The sequence below is a fragment of the Amblyraja radiata genome, chromosome 37 (genome assembly GCF_010909765.2).
Source record: "Amblyraja radiata isolate CabotCenter1 chromosome 37, sAmbRad1.1.pri, whole genome shotgun sequence".
NCBI classification, from domain to species: Eukaryota; Metazoa; Chordata; class Chondrichthyes; order Rajiformes; family Rajidae; genus Amblyraja; species Amblyraja radiata.
In genome coordinates, this window is record NC_045992.1 from 17,972,189 (window position 1) to 17,991,489 (window position 19,301).

General features: G+C 44.2%; 1 protein-coding gene across 1 annotated transcript in view; it reads left to right on the forward strand.

Annotated features, from left to right (window-relative positions):
• The window catches only part of alox5 (arachidonate 5-lipoxygenase), an 83,065-nt gene that overhangs the window by 59,539 nt on the left and 4,225 nt on the right, over positions 1–19,301 (forward strand). The window contains exons 8-13 of the mRNA XM_033012456.1: positions 2,889–3,092; positions 3,437–3,523; positions 10,954–11,132; positions 12,431–12,552; positions 12,936–13,036; positions 14,453–14,623. Of these exons, the coding sequence (XP_032868347.1) occupies positions 2,889–3,092; positions 3,437–3,523; positions 10,954–11,132; positions 12,431–12,552; positions 12,936–13,036; positions 14,453–14,623 (864 nt within the window). The remainder of the gene's footprint in view (positions 1–2,888; positions 3,093–3,436; positions 3,524–10,953; positions 11,133–12,430; positions 12,553–12,935; positions 13,037–14,452; positions 14,624–19,301) is intronic.

The window sequence follows — 19,301 nt, forward strand, 5'->3', positions numbered from 1 at the left end:
GATATCCGGCCCACAATGGTGGTGTCGTCTGTGAATTTACAAATGGAATTAGATTAGTACATGGCTGCACAGTTGTGGGTGTACAAGGAGTAAAGAAGGGGCTGAGAACACATCCTTGTGGAGCCCCCGTGTTGAGGATTATCGTGGGGGATGATTTGTTCCCTATCCTCACTGATTGGGGTCTGTTGGTCAGGAAGTTGAGGATCCAGTTACCGAGATGAGTACTGACACCAAGTCACGCGAGTTTGGTGATAAGCTCTACATCCCCTCCCTGCACTGTTCCCTCCCTCCCTTTCCCCCTCTCCCTTTTTATGTGCCCTCTCACTGTCCCCTCTCTCACTGTCCCCTCTCTCACTGTACCCTCTCTCCTCCCTCACTTTTCCCTCTCGCACCCCTCACTGTCTCTCTACTGTCCCCTCTCTCACTAACCCTTTATTCCTCCCTCCCTCACTTTCTCCTTCACACTATTCCTCTCTCTCCCTCACACTCTCTATCTTCCCCCTCTTTCTCACACTCCCTCACTCTCCTCTGCCCCTTAATCTCCCTCACTCCCCCTTCTGCGCTCTACTCTCTCCCTCACTAAAAGTTCTGTATTTTGATCCTGCGTCACTCTCCCCGCTTCATTATTTCCTTAAGATGGATAGAGGGAGGCGAGAGGGAGGGGAGAGAGAGAGGGGGGGGGGGGGGGGGAAGTGAGTTGGGGAGGGGGGCAGGAAGATGAGAGAGATAGAGATGCCCAGTGTGGGGAGGTGAGGATGGGATGGGAAAGGAGGAAGTCTGTGAGGAGAGGGTAAAGAAGGGGAGTCATGGAGAGGAGTGGTGTTTGTGAGAGGAGTGAAGGAGCCAATGAGGGGAGAGAGCGTGAGAGGGGAGGGGAGTGGAGAGACTAGGAAGGAAGCCCGTGAGGGGAGGGGAGTGGAGGAGAGGCCGGAAGAGTTCAGGAGAGGGGAGGAGGAGATGCTAAGTCAAACAGGTGTGCTGCAAGGTTAGTATTATTATACCTGTGTTCTGTGAACTCAAAAATTTGGGAACCACTGCTGTTGAGAACATCGGTGAGTGGTTTGCATTAGGAACCTACCAAGCTTCTGCCGGATTCACTGAGATACTGCAGCACTTTGTTTTGTTTCATTAACCGGCATTTGCAGTTCCTTGTATCTGAGAATAACGGCCCTTGTTGCTCAAGTCTATGGGCTCTGGACCAGGCCCAGCAGATTGTAAGTAGCTAATGTCACGGCAGTGTTTCTAAAATGGAGGTCAAGTGAAAACAGGAACTTAAAACTGGCATCAGTAATGGGGACAAAGCTAGAGTCCATCATTAAAGGAATAATAATAATGAGGCACTTGGAAAGCAATGATCAGACTGAGAGGCATAGAAATGTGAAAGAGAAATTGTGCTTGGCAAATCTACTGAGATTTTTGAGGATGGAACTGGCAGAATAGATGAGGGAGACACATTTAATGTGAATTTTTACTTTCAAAAAGCTTTCCATAAGGTCCTGGCATGAGAACTGCAGGGATCAGCACTGTGATCCCACCTTTTCATAATATATATCAAGATTTGGATGAGGGAATTCAATGTAAGATATTGAAGTGTGCGGGCAGCACCAAGCTGGGTGAAGTGTGAGCAGCGTAGAGGATGGCGTTGGGTTTGAACAGATTGAGGTTGAGGTCAAATACGTAGCAGATGCAGTTTGATGAGGATAAATGTAGGGTTAACATAGAAACATAGAAATTAGGTGCAGGAGTAGGCCATTCGGCCCTTCGAGCCTGCACCGCCATTCAATATGATCATGGCTGATCATCCAACTCAGTATCCCGTACCTGCCTTCTCTCCATACCCTCTGATCCCCTTAGCCACAAGGGCCACATCTAACTCCCTCTTAAATATAGCCAATGAACTGGCCTCGACTACCCTCTGTGGCAGGGAGTTCCAGAGATTCACCACTCTCTGTGTGAAAAAAGTTCTTCTCATCTCGGTTTTAAAGGATTTCCCCCTTATCCTTAAGCTGTGACCCCTTGTCCTGGACTTCCCCAACATCGGGAGCAATCTTCCTGCATCTAGCCTGTCCAACCCCTTAAGGGTTATCCACATTGGTGGCAATAGTAGGAAGGCAAATTATTATTTGAGTGTCGATAGACTGGGAAAGGGGTAGGTACAAAATGTGTACCAGTTACAGAAGGGAAGCATGCAAGGGGCTAGGAAGGCCACTAGGATCTGGTGTATAGGGACACCTGGATATCATTGTACCTCCCGCTTTCCTAGGCTATCGTTATTCAAGTTTTGGATGGCAAAACAGAGCCAGATCCTGACCTCGAGTGCTGTCTGTGGGGAGTTTGGACATTCTCTCTGACCCTGTGGGATTCCTCCCGTATGGGTTTGTAGGTTAATTTTCCTCTGTAATTTGCCCCTAGTGTGTAGGAAGTGGATGCAGAAGTAGAATAACATAGAACTAGTGTGAACAGGGGATGAATGATGGGTATGGTTGCAGTAGGCCAAAGTGCCTGTTTCTATGCTGCATCTTCCAATTCAGTTCAAAAACAAAACACTAGAACACTCAGTAGGTTAGGCATCATTAGGCCAGCATTGACCTGCGTCTCGCATCAATTATCAGCATAGACTCAATGGATCGAAGGGCCTGTTTTCATGCTGTATCTCTAAGCTAAACTAATAACCTTGCAGCTGCCTGCCCTTTCGTGCCAGGATCCCACAGCCCACCCCTCGGTCCTGTATCTCACTTTTATCCTCCCCTATTTTGTTTCCTCAATTTATGCAAAGCTGGTCCCTTTGCCACCAGGTTTAGTAGTGGTTTAACACATTTGATTTCCATGTTGTGAAGATTATGGATCAAATCTCTCATTACTAATAACACATGAAACTTTTCCCACAGTTGAAACAGGAACCTGGCCCTGAAAACCCAATCTTTCTCCCCACTGATGCAAAGTATGATTGGTTACTGGCCAAAATCTGGGTGAGATCATCTGACTTCCACATACATCAGACTGTCACCCATCTTCTGCGGACGCACCTTATCTCTGAAGTGTTTGGCATAGCTATCTTTCGCCAGCTCCCAGCCGTACACCCACTCTTTAAGGTAAGTCCACCCTCAGGTCTGGAGCCTCCGTTGTACAATGTGATCTATCTGCTGCTTGCTCATCTTCACCTGCTCCTCATGAACCACACTAACCTGCCTTAGCCATCGCCTGTCACTGGGATGCAGGGATAACCACTGACTCTGCCCCACCTTGGGAATACTCATGGGACAGTGCAGAGGAAGTTTTTACATTGTGGCTCATTCGGAAAGAGCTGGCTGTTTGATTACTTTGAAATGGATACAGCATGCAGGAAGATCAAAGCAGTGGGATTAGTTCTGATATTTCAGTTCTTTGTAACCAGTTATTTCTGAGCTCAATACTTTCCCTCTGTCTCTGTCGCCAGTTGTTGCTGCCTCACGTCCGATATACGATTGCGATCAACACAAAAGCGAGGGAGCAGCTGATTTGTGAGTGTGGTCTCTTTGACAAGGTAGGTGTGCGAATCTCTGGGCACCAGGACCCTGGTGTGTGTTAGAACTTAGTTAATGAGAATGTGGGGAGAATATAAGAAAATTAAGGTGGAATTAATATGAATGGTCGGTGTTGACTCGGTGGACTGAAGGGCTTATTTCCATGCTGCACGTCTCGATGTCTCTGTGGACACCAATTTTGATTCAAGATTAGGATATTCCACCGCTGGGTCCACTGCTGTTACTTTGAGATTTTGTTCTCAACGTCTCTGTTGATTTATTCACTGAAGTTCAGGAGAGAGAGATAACCTTGGGGCACGAGGGCACCAGATTGTTTCATTACACCAGATGCTGCCATTCCAAATCCCAGAACTACCAGGGTCAGGTCAATAATAAATGCAGATCCAAGTGTCCAAGGTCATCTCTCTCTCAAATGTGGAGCAAATGTGGGAGGTGTTGCATTTTGGGAAATCAAACCAGGGCACGACCTTCACAGTGAATGGCAGGGCCCTTGGGAGTGTGGTTGAACAGAGGGACATAGGAATACAGCTACATATTTCCTTGAAAGTGACATCACGGGTAGATAGGATGGCCAAGAAGGCTTTTGGCACATTGATCTTCATCAGTCAGGGTATTGAGTATAGAAGTTGGGATGTTATGTTATAGTTGGACAAGACATTGGTCAGGCCATATTTGGAGTATTGTGTTAACCTTTGGTAAGCTTGCTATTAGAAGGATGTTGTTAAGCTGGAAAAAGTGCAGAGAAGATTTACAAAGATGTTGCCAGGCCTTGAGAGAGTGTGAGCTATAATGAGGGGCTGGGCAGGCAGGGATTGTTGTTCCATGCAATACAGGATGATGAGGGGTGATCTTGTAGAGGTGTATAAGATCATGAGGGAATAGATCGGGGTAAATGCACAAAGTATTATATCCAGAATATGGGATTCATGTATTAGGATTGTTACAAAATTTTGAGATTTTAAAAATCAAGCCTGTAATTTATCCCATCGGATAAAGCATAAACATACCTTTAATTTGATACCTAATTCACGTTCATATCTTCAGTATTAAAAAAGTTATGGCCATTTTCATACTCGGAAATTAGCATCTTGTTCCCTATTGCTTTTCCATTGACTTAACACAAAAGCTGTGATCGAGGACAGTCAAAAGCCCATAACTTTCTTAAAAATTAAGAGAACTGAATGAAATTTTCAGTTATTATAGATTGAAGCATTCTGATACAAATATGAAACAATCTTACTTGGATGAACTGAAATTAAAGCATATAATTAGTTAGTTACCTTATTGTAGTTAATTACAAATTTGACCATTGTGACGGAAATAGTAATAAACACTGCCTTGAAAATTCAAAAATGTGATATTCTCAAGATCAGAACTGTAATATTATTGTATTATATGCTGTAAGTCCGTAACAGATAGATAAATAAATTACAATTTCTAACAATAGACCAAGTCTTTATGGAGAAGATCAGTTGCTAGCTGGTACATTGGCATATCATAATCAGTAGCATACTCCTCAGATTGTAACCAATAAGCACCACCTTGTTTTTCCTCAACTTTTCAATTTTGGCATTGTAAACCACAAGTTTTTGGTCTTCAAACCACGCATGACATGCCTTTCTGCCCACTACTTTCCCCATTAAGAATGTCCTGTAGATCATCACATTTGGAATAGTCCAAATTCAGCTAATCTCCGCGAATGCTGTCTAAATCAGTCTCTTTTACTGGGTACTTGGATTGACAATTTTGCATTTCTTCTTCGGAGACATCTGTTTAAAATGTAAAGAAGAAAAAAACACTGAACAGCATAAACAGAAACAAGTTATTATTTGCAGTTTTAGAAAAAAAGGTAGAAATTATAAAGTTAAATGGTAAAACAAATAGTAAATACCCAACAAAAAATTCATATTCATCAGTTTCATCAAATCAATTAAATTCATCTAATTCATCTAAATTCAATTACTAGATCTAAACGTCTATCCATTTCTTAAGAAAAGGCTAAAAATTTTAAATAGCCTAAGTATCCAAATAATAAATAACAAACGGATCCCATTCACACAAGAATTCACAAAATAACATGATTTTTAAATCTTACTTTGTCATGAATTTTTCTGCCAAATGAAAGGAATTTAATGTTTAATTCCCATAAATTAATCCAGAAACATCCACTCTCATGATAATCAAAATCGTTATTTTTTGGGCAATACATCTGTCTAAAACTGTACTGTGGATATTTGGAATGAAAATATTGATCATGGATGGACAATAACACAAAATATAGATGATATAGATGTTCATATGACATGATTATGCAAAAGAATAATGAATTTGATTATCTTGAGAGTGGATGTTTCTGGAATGTGATCGATAGAAATGTTGCTGTTGCCATAAATTTAAGCCCATATCGGCAGGCACAACATGGCCGATTCGTACATGGGCCTAAATAACATTTTTCGCATCTTAAGATTAAAATGAAGCCACACCAAAAAGCAAAATAATATGTTAAATACACGACATACCTTGTGTTTTGTCCTGATATTGCGATCCGTGGTTGAAGGCGATGAAGGCGTTTTCAGTCGCTTTTAAGTTCAATCCAGCGACGCAATGGTCCAGCAAATTTTTTTTAAAACCGGGAAGAGAAGCGCGTACGATTTTTCTTCATCTGCCAGCAGCCCGAGGAAATCCCTCTCTGACAACCTGCATTTCAATCACGCCCCCCCTCCCCCCCTCAAAGCCTCCGGAATCGCCCGCACAGGCAGTGTTGGAGCGCCGCTGATGGTAGGTTTTGTAACAACGCTACATGTATCAGAGGACATAGATTTAAGATGAGAGGAGAAAGATTAAATAGGAACTTGAAAGGCAACAGTTTCACCGTGGGTATATGTAACGAGCTGCCAGAGTAGTTGAAGTAGGTACTATAACATTTAAAACACATTTGGCCAGGTATATGGATAGCAATGGTTAAGAGGGATTATGGGCCAAATGTGGGTACGTTGCGGCATCTTGGTCGGCATTGGCAAGTTGGGCCAAAGGGCCATTTTTGCGCTGTATGACGCTATAACTGAGTAATAGGGGAAACTTTTAAAGCTACAGGGAACGTGGGGAGGATCGAGGGAATATTTGTGATAGGCTGAGTCTAAGGGGACCATGAGGAGAGGTTGTAGAGTTTGTACCGTCTATAGGTTAATGGGAGAGGTTAGTGAGGGGATCACAGGACATGGAAGGGACTGTGGGGCTTTGAGATGTGCCAAATAGGTCAGACCATGCGATTAAATAGGGAGAAACTGAGTCAATATCACACATGCAAAACAGAAAGTGCCAGAGGAATCCAGTGGGTCAGGCAGCATCTGTGGGGGGAATGGACAGATGATGTTTCGGGTCGGCACCCTTCTTCAGACTGAAGAAAGTCTGATCTTTAGGGCTGAAGTAGGGTCCTGACCCGAAACTATCCATTTCCCTCCACAGATGCTGCCTGACTCCTGAGATCCTCCAGCACTTTGTGTTTATCTCAGGATTCCAGCATCTGCAGTTCCTGGTGTCTCCAATATCACAAATAGACAATAGACCATAGACAATAGGTGCAGGAGTAGGCCATTCGGCCCTTCGAGTCAGCACTGCCATTTACTGTGATCATGGCTGATCATCCACAATCTGTACCCCGTTCCTGCCTTCTCCCCATATCCCTTGTCTCTGCTATCTTTAAGAGTTCTATCCAACTTTCTCTTGAAAGTCTCCAAAGAATTGACCTCCACTGCCTTCTGAGGCATAGAATTCCACAGATTCACAACGCTCTGTGTGAAAAAGTTTTTTCTCATCTCTGTTCTAACTGGCTTATCCCTTATTCTTAAACAGTGGTCCCTGGTTCTGGACTCTCCCAACATTGGGAAAATGTTTCCTGCCTCTAGTGTGTTCAAACCCTTAATAATCTTATGCTTCAATAAGATACCCTCTCATCCTTCTAGATTCAAGAGTATACAAGCCCAACCGCTCCATTCTATCCACGTATGACAGTCCCGCCATCCCAGGAATTAACTTCATGAACATAAGCTGCACTCCTTCAATAGCAAGAATGTACTTCCTCACATTTGGAGACCAAAACTGCATATAATACTTCAGGTGTGGTCTCAATAGGGCCCTGTACAAGTGCAGAAGGACTTATTTGCTGCTATACTCAACTCCTCGTGTTAGGAAGGCCAACATGCCATTCGCTTTCTTCACTGCCTGCTGTACCATGCTTACTTTCAATGACTGATGAACAAGGACCTCCAGATCTCGCTGTACTACCTCTTTTCCCAATTTGACATCATTCAGATAATAGTCTTCCTGTTTTTGCCACCAAAGTGGATAACCTCACATTTATTAAACTGCAACTGCCATGCATCTGCCCACTCCCCCAACCTGTCCAAGTCACCCTGCATCCTCATAGCATCCTCCTCACAGTCCACCCTGCCACCCAGCTTTGTGTCATCTGCAAATTTGCTAATGTTACTTTTAATCCCTTCATCTAAATCATTAATGTATATTGTAAATAGCTGCGGTCCCATCACCGAGCCTTGCGCTACCTCACTTGTCACTGCCTGCCATTCTGAAAGGGACCCGTTTATCCGTACTCTTTGTTTCCTGTCTGACAACCAATTATCTATCCATGTCAGTACCCTACCCCCAATGCTCTAATTTTGCCCACTAATCTCCTATGTGGGACCTTATAAAATGCTTTCTGAAAGTCCAGCTACACTACATCCACTGGCTCTCCCTTGTCCATTTTCCTAGTTACATCCTCAAAAAATTCCAGAAGATTAGACAAGCATGATTTCCCCTTCGTAAATCCATGTTGACTCGGACCGATCCTGTTACTGCTATCCAAATGTGCTGCTCTTTCATCTTTTATAATTGACTCCAGCATCTTCCCCACCACTGATGTCAGGCTAACTGGTCTATAATTTCCTGTTTTCTCTCTTTCGCCTTTTAAAAAAAGTGGGATAACATTAGCTACCCTCCAATCCACAGGAACTGATCCTGAATCTATAAAACATTGGAAAATGATCACCAATGCGTCCACGATTTCTAGAGCCACTTCCTTAAGTACCCTGGGATGCAGACCATCAGGCCCTGGTGATTTATCAGCCTTCAGTCCAATCAGTCTGCCCAACACCATTTCCTGCCTAATGTGGATTTCCTTCAGTTCCTCCATCACCCTAGATCCTCTGGCCACTAGTACATTAGGGAGATTGTTTGTTTCTCCCTTAGTGAAGACAGAGTCAAAGTACCTGTTCAGCTCGTCTGCCATTTCCTTGTTCCCCATAATAAAATCACCTTTTTCAGTCTTCAAGGATCCAACTTTGGCCTTAACTAGTTGTTTCCTCTTCACATATCTAAATGGATGGCTTCCAGCAGAAATGGCCAATTCCGGCACAGATAGAGAGATGGACAGAACAGATGGAAGTGCTCTTCCTCATTTATAGTTGTAATTTTATTTACTATTGTTGTATGCATATATTAGATCAAAGGTAGGATGGAGCAGTGATGGTCAGAGGACCTGTGTACATTGCCTTCCATAATGTTTGGGACAAAGACCCATCATTTATTTATCTGCCTCTGTACTTCACAATTTGAGATTTGTAATAGAAACATCACATGTGTTCAAAGGGCACATTATCAGATATTAATAAAGGGTATTTTTATACATTTTTGTTTCACCATGTAGAAATTACAGCAGTGTTTGTGCATAACCCCCCCCCCCATTTCAGGGCACCATAATGTTTGGGACACAGCAATGTCGTGTAAATGAAAGTAGTCATGTTTAGAAATTGTTGCATATCCTTTCCATGCAATGACAGCTTGAAGTCTGCGATTCATGGACATCACCAGTTGCTGGGTGTCTTCTCTGGTGATGCTCTGCCAGGCCTGTATTGCAGCCATCTTTAGCTTATGCTTGTTTTGGGGGCTAGTTTCCTTCAGTTTTCTCTTCAGCATATAAAAGGCATGTTCAATTGAGTTCAGATCGGGTGATTGACTTGGCCACTCAAGAAATTACCATTTTTTAGCTTTGAAAAACTCCTTTGTTGCTTTAGCAGTATGTTTGGGATCATTGTCTTGCTGTAGAATGAACCGCCGGCCAATGAGTTTTGAGGCATTTGTTTGAACTTGAGCAGATAGGATGTGTCTATACACTTCAGAATTCATTATGCCACAACCATCAGCAGTTGTATCATCAATGAAGTGAGCCAGTACCTTCAGCAGCCATACATGCCCTAGCCATAACACCCCCAGCATCGTGTTTCACAGATGAGGTGGTATGCTTTGGATCTTGGGCAGTTCCTTCTCTCCTCCATACTTTGCTCTTGCTATCACTCTGATATAAGTTAATCTTTGTCTCATCTGTCCAAAAGACCTTTTTTCCAGAACTGTGGTTGCTCTTTTAAGTACTTCTTGGCAAACTGTAACCTGCCCATCCTATTTTTGCAGCTAACCAGTGGTTTGCATCTTGCAGTGTAGCCTCTGTATTTATTCTTCATGAAGTCTTCTGCGGACAGTGGTCATTGACAAATCCACACCTGACTCCTGAAGAGTGTTTCTGATCTGTCGGCCAGGTGTTTGGTGATTTTTCTTTATTAATGAGCAAATTCTTCTGACATCAGCTGTGCAGGTCTTCCTTGGCCTGCCAGTCCCTTTGCGATTAGTAAGCTCATCAGTGCTCACCAAGCTTACTTTCTTCTTAATGATGTTCCAAACAGTTGATTTTGGTAAGCTTAAGGTTTGGCTGATGTCTCTAACAGTTTTATTCTTGTTTCTCAGTCTCATAATGGCTTCTTTGACTTTCATTGGCACAACTTTGGTCCTCATGTTGATAAACAGCAATAACAGTTTCCAAAGGTGACGGAAAGACTGGAGGAAAGACTAGGTGCGGAGAGCTCTCTTATACCTGCATTAAGGAGGCAATTAAACACACCTGAGCAATTCCAAACACCTGTGAAGCCATGTGTCCCAAACACTATGGTGCCCTGAAATGGGGGGACTGTGTATAAACACAGCTGTAATTTCTACATGGTAAAACCAAAATGTATAAAAATTGCCTTTAATAAAATCTGACAATGAGCACTTTAACCACATGTGATTTTTTTTCTATTGCAAATCTCAAATTGTGGAGTATAGAGGCAAATAAATAAATGATGGGTCTTTGTCCCAAACATTATGGAGGACACTGTACACTGTTGTACAGACACTGGAGCTGCACCATCCAGTGTGTGAGGCTAGATGATAAAACAGAAGTCCACTGATGGGGCTTGGATGTGTGAACCACCTCACCAGGGGCCACATCGCGGTGGTGTGCCCGCACATGTTGAATGGTGCCAATACGACACGGGAGATGACCCTGCATCCCAGTCCCCCAGCCCAGAACTTTCACCGGATGTCCTTTCACCCCAAACAGGCGAACGGCACAGGCGGCGGTGGTCATGTCCGCATGGTGCAGCGTGCCATGGAGGACCTCACGTTCCAGTCACTCTGCTTTCCTGAGTCCATCAAGATGCGGGGAGTTGAGAGCAAGGAGAGTCTGCCGTACTATCACTACAGGGATGATTCACAGATGGTCTGGGATGCTGTGCTGAGGTGAGTTAATGCTGGGCTACGTTGTCCAGGGCATGTCGTGTTGTTCCCCAATGTTCAGTGGTGGTACCTGAGGACTGGAGGATCACTCATTATGCACCTTTTATAAGATGAGAGGGGCAAGATTTAATAGCCAGCTGAGGGGCAAGTTTTCACTCAGAGGGTGGTGGACATGCCAGAGGAGGTAATTGAGGCAGGTATTATAACAGCATTTCAGAGACACTGCCACAGGTACATGGATGGAAAAGGTTCAGAGAGATATGGGCCAAATGCAGGCAAACGGCTCAGATGGGGCATCTCGGTCGTTGTGGACGAGTTGGGCTGCAGTTGGTCTAGAATTAGAGGATCATCAGGGTCAGAATTAGCAATCACCTGGGCAAGTGGGCGTTCATTAGTAAAAGCCGGCATGCAATTATGTGTGATTCAAAGGATTTTAATCAAAATTATCTGAGCTGTATCACTAAACTAAACTTGAACACAGGAATTCGACATCTTCCACATTAAGCACATTTCTTCATTGAATCATCGAAAATTAAAAAAAAAAAACCTCTTGCTGTTAAGATAGGAAATCACGCAATAAAAAGGGTTGTTAAAGCTTGGGCAGAAGATTGACTTGGAAACAGGGAACAATGAATGAGAGGGGGAAATTATCTTGAAGGGCAGCGTTCGCTTGCAGGGGAATGTGACTGGGCCATGACTTTCCCCAGTCCAAGTTATTTCTAGGACTTCAGTGTGCAGGACATTATGATTCTCAAATTCTCAGACCGCACACTGCCTGGATGGTGGAACCTATGTACCTCAGACGCCACACCTCAGGCCTCGGAGAGTGTACAGAGAGGTTCACTGAAAGCATTCATGGAAGGGAGACTGCTGTTGTTGGGGAGACTGAAGAATCCGGGGTTGTTCCCTATGGAACAGAGGAGGCCTTGAGGGGATCTGATGGAGAGATTGGGGGTGGAGTGGGGGAAATGGAGGGGGGTGGGGAGATTGAAAGTAGGATTGGGCTAGAATGTAGGATTAGGCGTCCTGGGCAGATTGGGGGTACGAGGGAGATTGAGAGTGAGGGGAAGATCAGGTGGAGGGAGATTGGGAGTTGGGGGGAGATGGGGAGTGGATGGATTTGGGGGGGCAACTGGGAACGAGGGGGAAGACTGGGAGTAGTGGGAAGAAGCAGGTGTTGTGTTGAGACAGTGAACAAGGGTGAATGGAGCCGCATTAAATATGTTGTCAGGTATTCTGGCCTTTTGGTCATTCAACATATAGTGCTGTATTATTTAGGAATGTCAACTTGTTACCAACAGCTTTGCCACAGAGATGGTCAACATATATTACGACGATGATGAAGCTGTTCAGACAGACACTGAGTTGCAGGCCTTTGTGAAGGACGTGTTTGTCTATGGGCTCAAAGACAATAAACGTTCAGGTAACTCATCGCACTCGACCTGTGTTCTATGTTCGACAAGCGTGAGGCAAATAAGGAGAGAAGGGTAGAAGAGGCATGAAATGTGAAAAGCCAGAGGAAGGAATATACTGTAGGTGAAAGGATTGGGTGGGAGCGGGAGAGGGGGGACGGAGGGGCAGCGGGAGGGAGAAATTGATGTGTATCCAGGTAGGGAACAGGGTAGAAAGAGGGATAAAGTGGGGGTGGTGTTTGTAGGTTAGTTACCTAATATTGGAGTCAGTGTTTATATTATTGGGTTCTAAGCTACCCAAGTGAAATACGAATCATGGCTGATACATCTTTGTCAAGATTTTAGTGTCTTTACATTTTGCCAGTTAACATAATTATTAATTTTCCAACCACAGGATTCCCTAAATCAGTGAAGACGATCCGGAAGCTCATCGAGTACGTGACCGTGATAATATTCACCACTTCCTGCCAGCATGCTGCAGTCAATTTTGGGCAGGTACGTTTTTAAGCTGGAAAGGGTGCAGAAAAGATTTACGAGGATGTAACCAGGAGGAGAGGGCCTGAAATATAGAGTAATGTTGAGAAGGCTGGGACTTGATTCCTTCGACCGCTGGAGGATATGGGGTAATTTTATAGATCTTGACTGACTGGGTAGGTGAGCTGAGGAATGGTTGATGGAATTTAATTCAGAGAAATGTGAGGTGGTTTGGGAAGTCTAACAAGCGCAGGACCTACACAGCGAATGGCAGGGCTCTAGGGAGTGTTGTAGATCAGAGGGATCTATGTGCAGGCACATAGCTTCTAAAACGTGGCCTCACAGGTAGATAGGGTGGTCAAGATGGCTTTTGGCGAATGGGCCTCCATCAGTTAGAGTATTGAGTATAGAAACATAAAACATAGAAAGTAGGTGCAGGAATTGGCCATTCAGCCCTTTGAGCCTGCACAATCATTCAATATGATCATGGCTGATCATCCAGAAATGGTACCCTGTTCCTACTTATTCCCCCATATCCCTCGATTCCGTTAGCCCCAAGAGCTATATCTAACTCTCTCTTGAATAGATCCAGTGAATTGGCCTCCACTGCCTTTCACAACTCTCTGGATGAAAAAGGTTTTCCTTATCTCAGTCCTAAATGGATTACTCCCTTATTGTTAAACTGCGACCTCTGGTTCGGGACTCCCCCAACATGGGGAACATTTTTCTTGTATCTAGCCTGTCCAATCACTTAATAATTTTACATGTTTCTACAAGATCGCCTCTCATCCTTCTAAATTCCAGTGAATTTAAGCCCAGTCGATCCATTCTTTCATCATATGTTAGTCCCGCCATCCCAGGAATTAATCTGTATAAAGTTTGTACGTTCTGCCTGTGACCTGTGTGGGTTTTCTCTGAGATCTTCGGTTTCTTTACACACTCCAAAGGCGTGCGGGTTTGTAGGTTAATCAGCCTCTGTAAATTGCCCCTAATGTGTGGGAAATGGATGAGAAAGTGGGATAACATAGAACTAGTTGAAACAGGTGATCGATGATTGGCGTGGACATGGTGGGCCGAAGGGCTTGTTTCCATGCTGTATCACTAAACTAAAGTAAATTGCAGCATCTGCATTCTCCCATGTCTCCATCATTCAGTGGCATATCTGCCCATCCCCATCTAGTTAATTGTTTCAGGAAGGTGCCCAGTGGATTGTTGCTCTTGGCCCTGTAGGTTTAGCCTGGCCACTGAAGCGTATTCAACAGCACCTATAAAATGGAGAGACACTGATGTGAGGTGTCACAGCTAATCGAATCATCCCCTCCCAAGCACACGTTAGACTCTTACAGCAACTAGACATCACTTTCTGTAACTGAACGGCCAAGAAAGAGGAAACCAATTTGAGTGTACATTCCTCAACTGAATGTTCTGTGTTCATAGTACGACTGGTGCTCCTGGATCCCGAACTCCCCACCCACAATGCGGCGTCCTCCACCCACGGAGAAGGAGTTTGTGGACGTGGAGTACATCATAGAGAGCTTACCAGACAGGGGGCGGTCATGTTGGCATCTGGGCGCAGTGTGGGCACTCAGCCAGTTCCAGGACAATGAGGTAAGTCACGTTCAATAGACAATAGACTATAAACAATAGACAATAGGTGCAGGAGGAGGCCATTTGGCTATTCAATGTGATCATGGCTGATCATCCCCAATCAGTACCCCGTTCCTGCCTTCTCCCCATATTCCCTGACTCCGCTATTTTTAAGAGCCCTATCTAGCTCTCTCTTGAAAGCACCCAGAGAACCTGCCTCTGAGGCAGAGAATTCCACAGACTCACCACTCTCTGTGAGAAAAAGTGTTTCCTTGTCTCCGTTCCAAATGGCTTACTCCTTATTCTTAAACTGTGGCCCCTGGTTCTGGACTCCCCCAACATCGGGAACATGTTTCCTGCCTCTAGCGTGTGTCCAAACCCTTAACAATCTTATATGTTTCAATGAGATTCCCTCTCATCCTTCTAAACTCCAGAGTGTACAAGCCCAGCTGCTCCATTCTCTCAGCATATGACAGTCCCGCCATCCCGGGAATTAAACTTGTAAACCTACGCTGCACTCCCTCAATAGCAAGAATGTCCTTCCTCAAATTAGGGGACCAATCTGCACACAATACTCCAGGTGTGGTCTCACTAGGGCTCTGTACAACTACAGAAGGAGAGATGTATGTCACTGAAACAGGCTGAGGGTCCAACCATCCAAACAGGCTCATCTGCCTGTGTGTTTTCAGCATGTTTGGAGCGCGAGATGAATCGATAATTGAGAAAATAAAGATCAAGCTCTACCCCAAAGCCTTTAGTTTTCCTCACCTTTCCTCTTTTCTCCACTGTCTCTCATCCCACCTCTTCCCAATTTCTTCCATTTAATTATTCTCCCTTTTTACAGTCAATGTTCTCCACAGTTCTGTCCCTCCTCCTGTGGGCAGCCCACACCCTATTTCTTTCGTTATCGATACTGTTAGTAATTTTCCAACAAAGACTATTACAAAAATGGAGGTAGAAACTGAACGAACTTTATTGTGAGAGAGAGAGTCACACAGAGCCCAAGTGTCTGTGGGAGTCCTCTCTGAGCTAATGCTGAAAACCATCTCTTTTATACATTGATTTAGACAAAAAAGCATCCAGACAAATGGTAATGAACAAGGACACTCAGGATTCAAAGGAAATAACATTTAGCTGTGGAAAGTTACACCCGAGCAAGATTCAGCAAGTTCTGTGATAGAATCCTAATCTCCAAGACCTGTCAATTACTTGTGCCCTAGGCAGTTTCGGTAAACAATCTTGTGCAGACACAGATAGAATACACAAGGAAATAGTTACATAAATATTTCCATCATTTGCCTCTGGATGTTTCTCACGGTTATATACGTTTTCCAAGTAGGCTGTGCATTTCCCCATTTTCCCCGGTTTCGGAGGTGTAGGTTTCCGATCATTACTGGACCTATACAGGCCGTCAGCCGTCGTCGGTCCCCCTTTCTCCTACTCTGAAGTTGGGATTTTTACTCTTTTGCAGTGTGTGATATGTACCCACGTTGGCCTTTCGGCACTTCTTACCGCAGTGGGAGTAGTAAGTAGTACTTGATACGACCTTCCCACCGAGGGCTGGACCACCTTTTTCTTTTGATAATTTTTACGAACACCCAGTCTCCTGGCTTTAATTCCTCCACGAGATCCCCTTCCGCTTGGTCAAGACCTTTCAACACACGAGATTTGTTTATTAGCATTTTCTTCAGGTATTGTGCTAGGGTACTATCTTCACTTACTGTTTCAGAAAACCTTTGTAGAACAGGGTATTGGAATGGTTTACCATACAATATTTCGTACGGGGACATTCCCCTCGTACTTGGCAGCATTCTCATATTTAATAAGACTAATGGGAGACAATCTATCCAGGAAAATCCTGTTTCCGCCATTGCCTTCCTTAATTTGCTTTTAATAGTTCCATTAGTCCTTTCTACTAATCCTGCAGACTGTGGGTGGTAAGAGCAGTGATGTTTTAATTGTATCTTTAGGGTCACCGTGAGCTTCTCTATTACCTCATTGACAAAATGGCTCCCATTGTCACTATATATTTTCTCTGGTATCCCGAACCTTGGTATGATGTCCCTGAGGAGAGCTTTTGCCACTGTCAACGCGTCTACATTGGCAGAGGGAAAAACTTCAACCCATCGGGAAAATACATCAATAATCACGAAACAATATTTCTTCCCTTGCGAGGGGGTTAATTCAATAAAGTCCATATTTAAATTTTGAAATGGGTACCTTGGTGTGGGTACTTCCCTTGTTGTTTCTTCACGTTTCCTTGTGGATTGTACCTGGCACATATCTCGCACGTTTCGCAGAACTTCTTTACATAACTCGTAAACCCATAGGTTTTGAACACCTTCTCGACTAGTTGCACCATTCCTCCTGTTGAGACATGGGTTACCCCATGGCTCATAACACAGGCAAATCTCCCTAGTCCATCCTCCTGTTTTTCCGCTTCATCCATTTTCCATTAGGGTTTACCTCAAAGTTCTTGCTAACAAACCGGATCAGATGCTAGCTGTAGCAAATGTGGCATCAAATGCTCAGCAAATTGTTCTATTGGGATATAATCATCTTTTATCACTGCCAGTCTGTAGGCAATCCATCGGACTGAAGATGCCTTATCCGCACAGAGGCTGAGAGATAAGGGGCGCAGATAGTTATACACATCTTTGGGGTTGTACAGTTCCAGCAGCAAAATAAGTTGTTCGGAAAGATCAGCTCTGAAGCGCCAATTCCTGCTGTTATCTGTTACCATTGTAGAAAAGGGTGGTGCAATGTGTGATTGGTCGATATGCACTGTATCACTAACACAGTCTTCCTCAATGATGGCTGAAATGTCAGCAGTTAAAGACACATTGCCTTGTTCAACCCTTCTTGGATTAACTGCAGCAGATTCCGTTTGCAACTGTGTTTGATTAAATAGTGACTACAGATTTTTCTTCCTCAAAGTCAAGATCTAAAGCTTGCAGTGCAGCAGTTAAAATATCCACTTGTGCTTTGACATCTGGGTCATCTATGTGTGGTGGGTATTATACCAATCCACAATCCCATCATAATATCTCGGCCTAGCGAAGTTACTGAACAAATCGCTGAGACCAGTACCTGTTCCTCACAACACACATTAGATATTGGTTCATGGAACTTAAGTGGTTTTGTCAAGAACTCCACGTTAGAATGCTCGGTGGCGGACTTTACTGTTAATGAATTCTTGGAGTATAGTGTTCCCGGGGGCTCTTCGTCTTTTATTAGACGCTATCGCATAAGAATGTCATCTTTTCCCCATTCACTATTAAACTTATCGTAGGCTTTAGGTAAGGCGTAGAAGATTTCTTCTAGATCCAATATTTGCAGAGGCTCTTTGTCGGCTGGGGGAGTGGGAGTATCTCTGGTTGATTTGTCCCTCCCTTCAGCCTCGGTCAGTCAGGATCAGTCATAGCTTCGGGACCTTGAACCCTCCTCGCCTTCTCTTAGTGTAATATGCTTAGCCTGGGGACAATCTCGAACCCAATGGTCGAGTTTTCCGCAGACAAAACATCCCTCCCCCCTTGGGGACCTACTCCCTATACCTCTGCCTCTACCTCTTCCTTTGCCTCACTGGCCTCCCCGCCCCTGATCTCCTTGTTTTACCCGGTAGAATACAGGGACGGTATTTTCGCTTATTTCCTCAACATCGGCCAGATAAACGTTCTTTACAATCGTTTTCGGTTTGGTGTTTTCCTCCGCATGTACAGCCCAATCTTTTACATCATTGAGTGCCTTTGTTTTCCATCCCACCATGTGCTTTTTTATATATAAACTAATCTCGGGTTTTAATTCATTTAACAGTTCGATTTTAAACTGTTGGGCAAACGGTCCATCATCACCCACGGGATCGGTACTTCTTGTCCACTATTTGCCTCAAAGACAACCCTAAGTCTGGAGAACTAGTGGAGCACAGGCTCGTCTTTATTTTGTGTACATTCCCCAATTTTATTGTAATCGACTCCTCTCTGGAAGTGTGCTCTTATTCGATTTTCAATAGCTATTCGTCTGTTCTGATAATCATTCTGACCTGGTGCCCACTGAAGGGGTGCTCCATTTACAATAGCATTCCAGTCTCCTTCAATTAAACACCAATCACACCCGATAAGACTTCGCAAAGCTTGTTCATATTCTACCGTATTTAAACGATAACTTACAACCAGGTTTCCAAAGTCCCTCTGCCACTTTGTAAAATTATCTCTAGGATGTGGAATGGTCTCCAGTGTCTTTTTAATATCCTCCATATTCCATGGCCTGTACACGTACATTGGCCCCACTGCGCCGGCATCTGGATTAGGCATTGCAATCATAGGATACATTTCGGCCCCTGCTTGGTCTTATTGACCGTGGAGATTTAGGCTCAAATATAGGACCTGCATGAAGATTATAAACGGTACTTGAGCGAGTGGTTTTCAGACTTTGCAAACCTGGGTGCAGCTGGCCGCTTTCCTTAATGGTTGGTTTTTGTTCCAGTACGGGGGTTGGAGCCCTTGTTGAGTCCGATCCGACGGTTTCTTCCACCGGTGGCAAGGCCACCCCCTTTTTCTCCGGTGTGTACAGAGGGGGGGGGGGGGCACTCACCATACCCGGTGATCGGTGGGAGACCTCGTTGTCCCCCTTCTGGAGGAAAGCGTTTGTCGATGGTTCGCTTTTGGTAAGTTGTTCCTTCTCTTTTTCCTTTCCGTCTCTG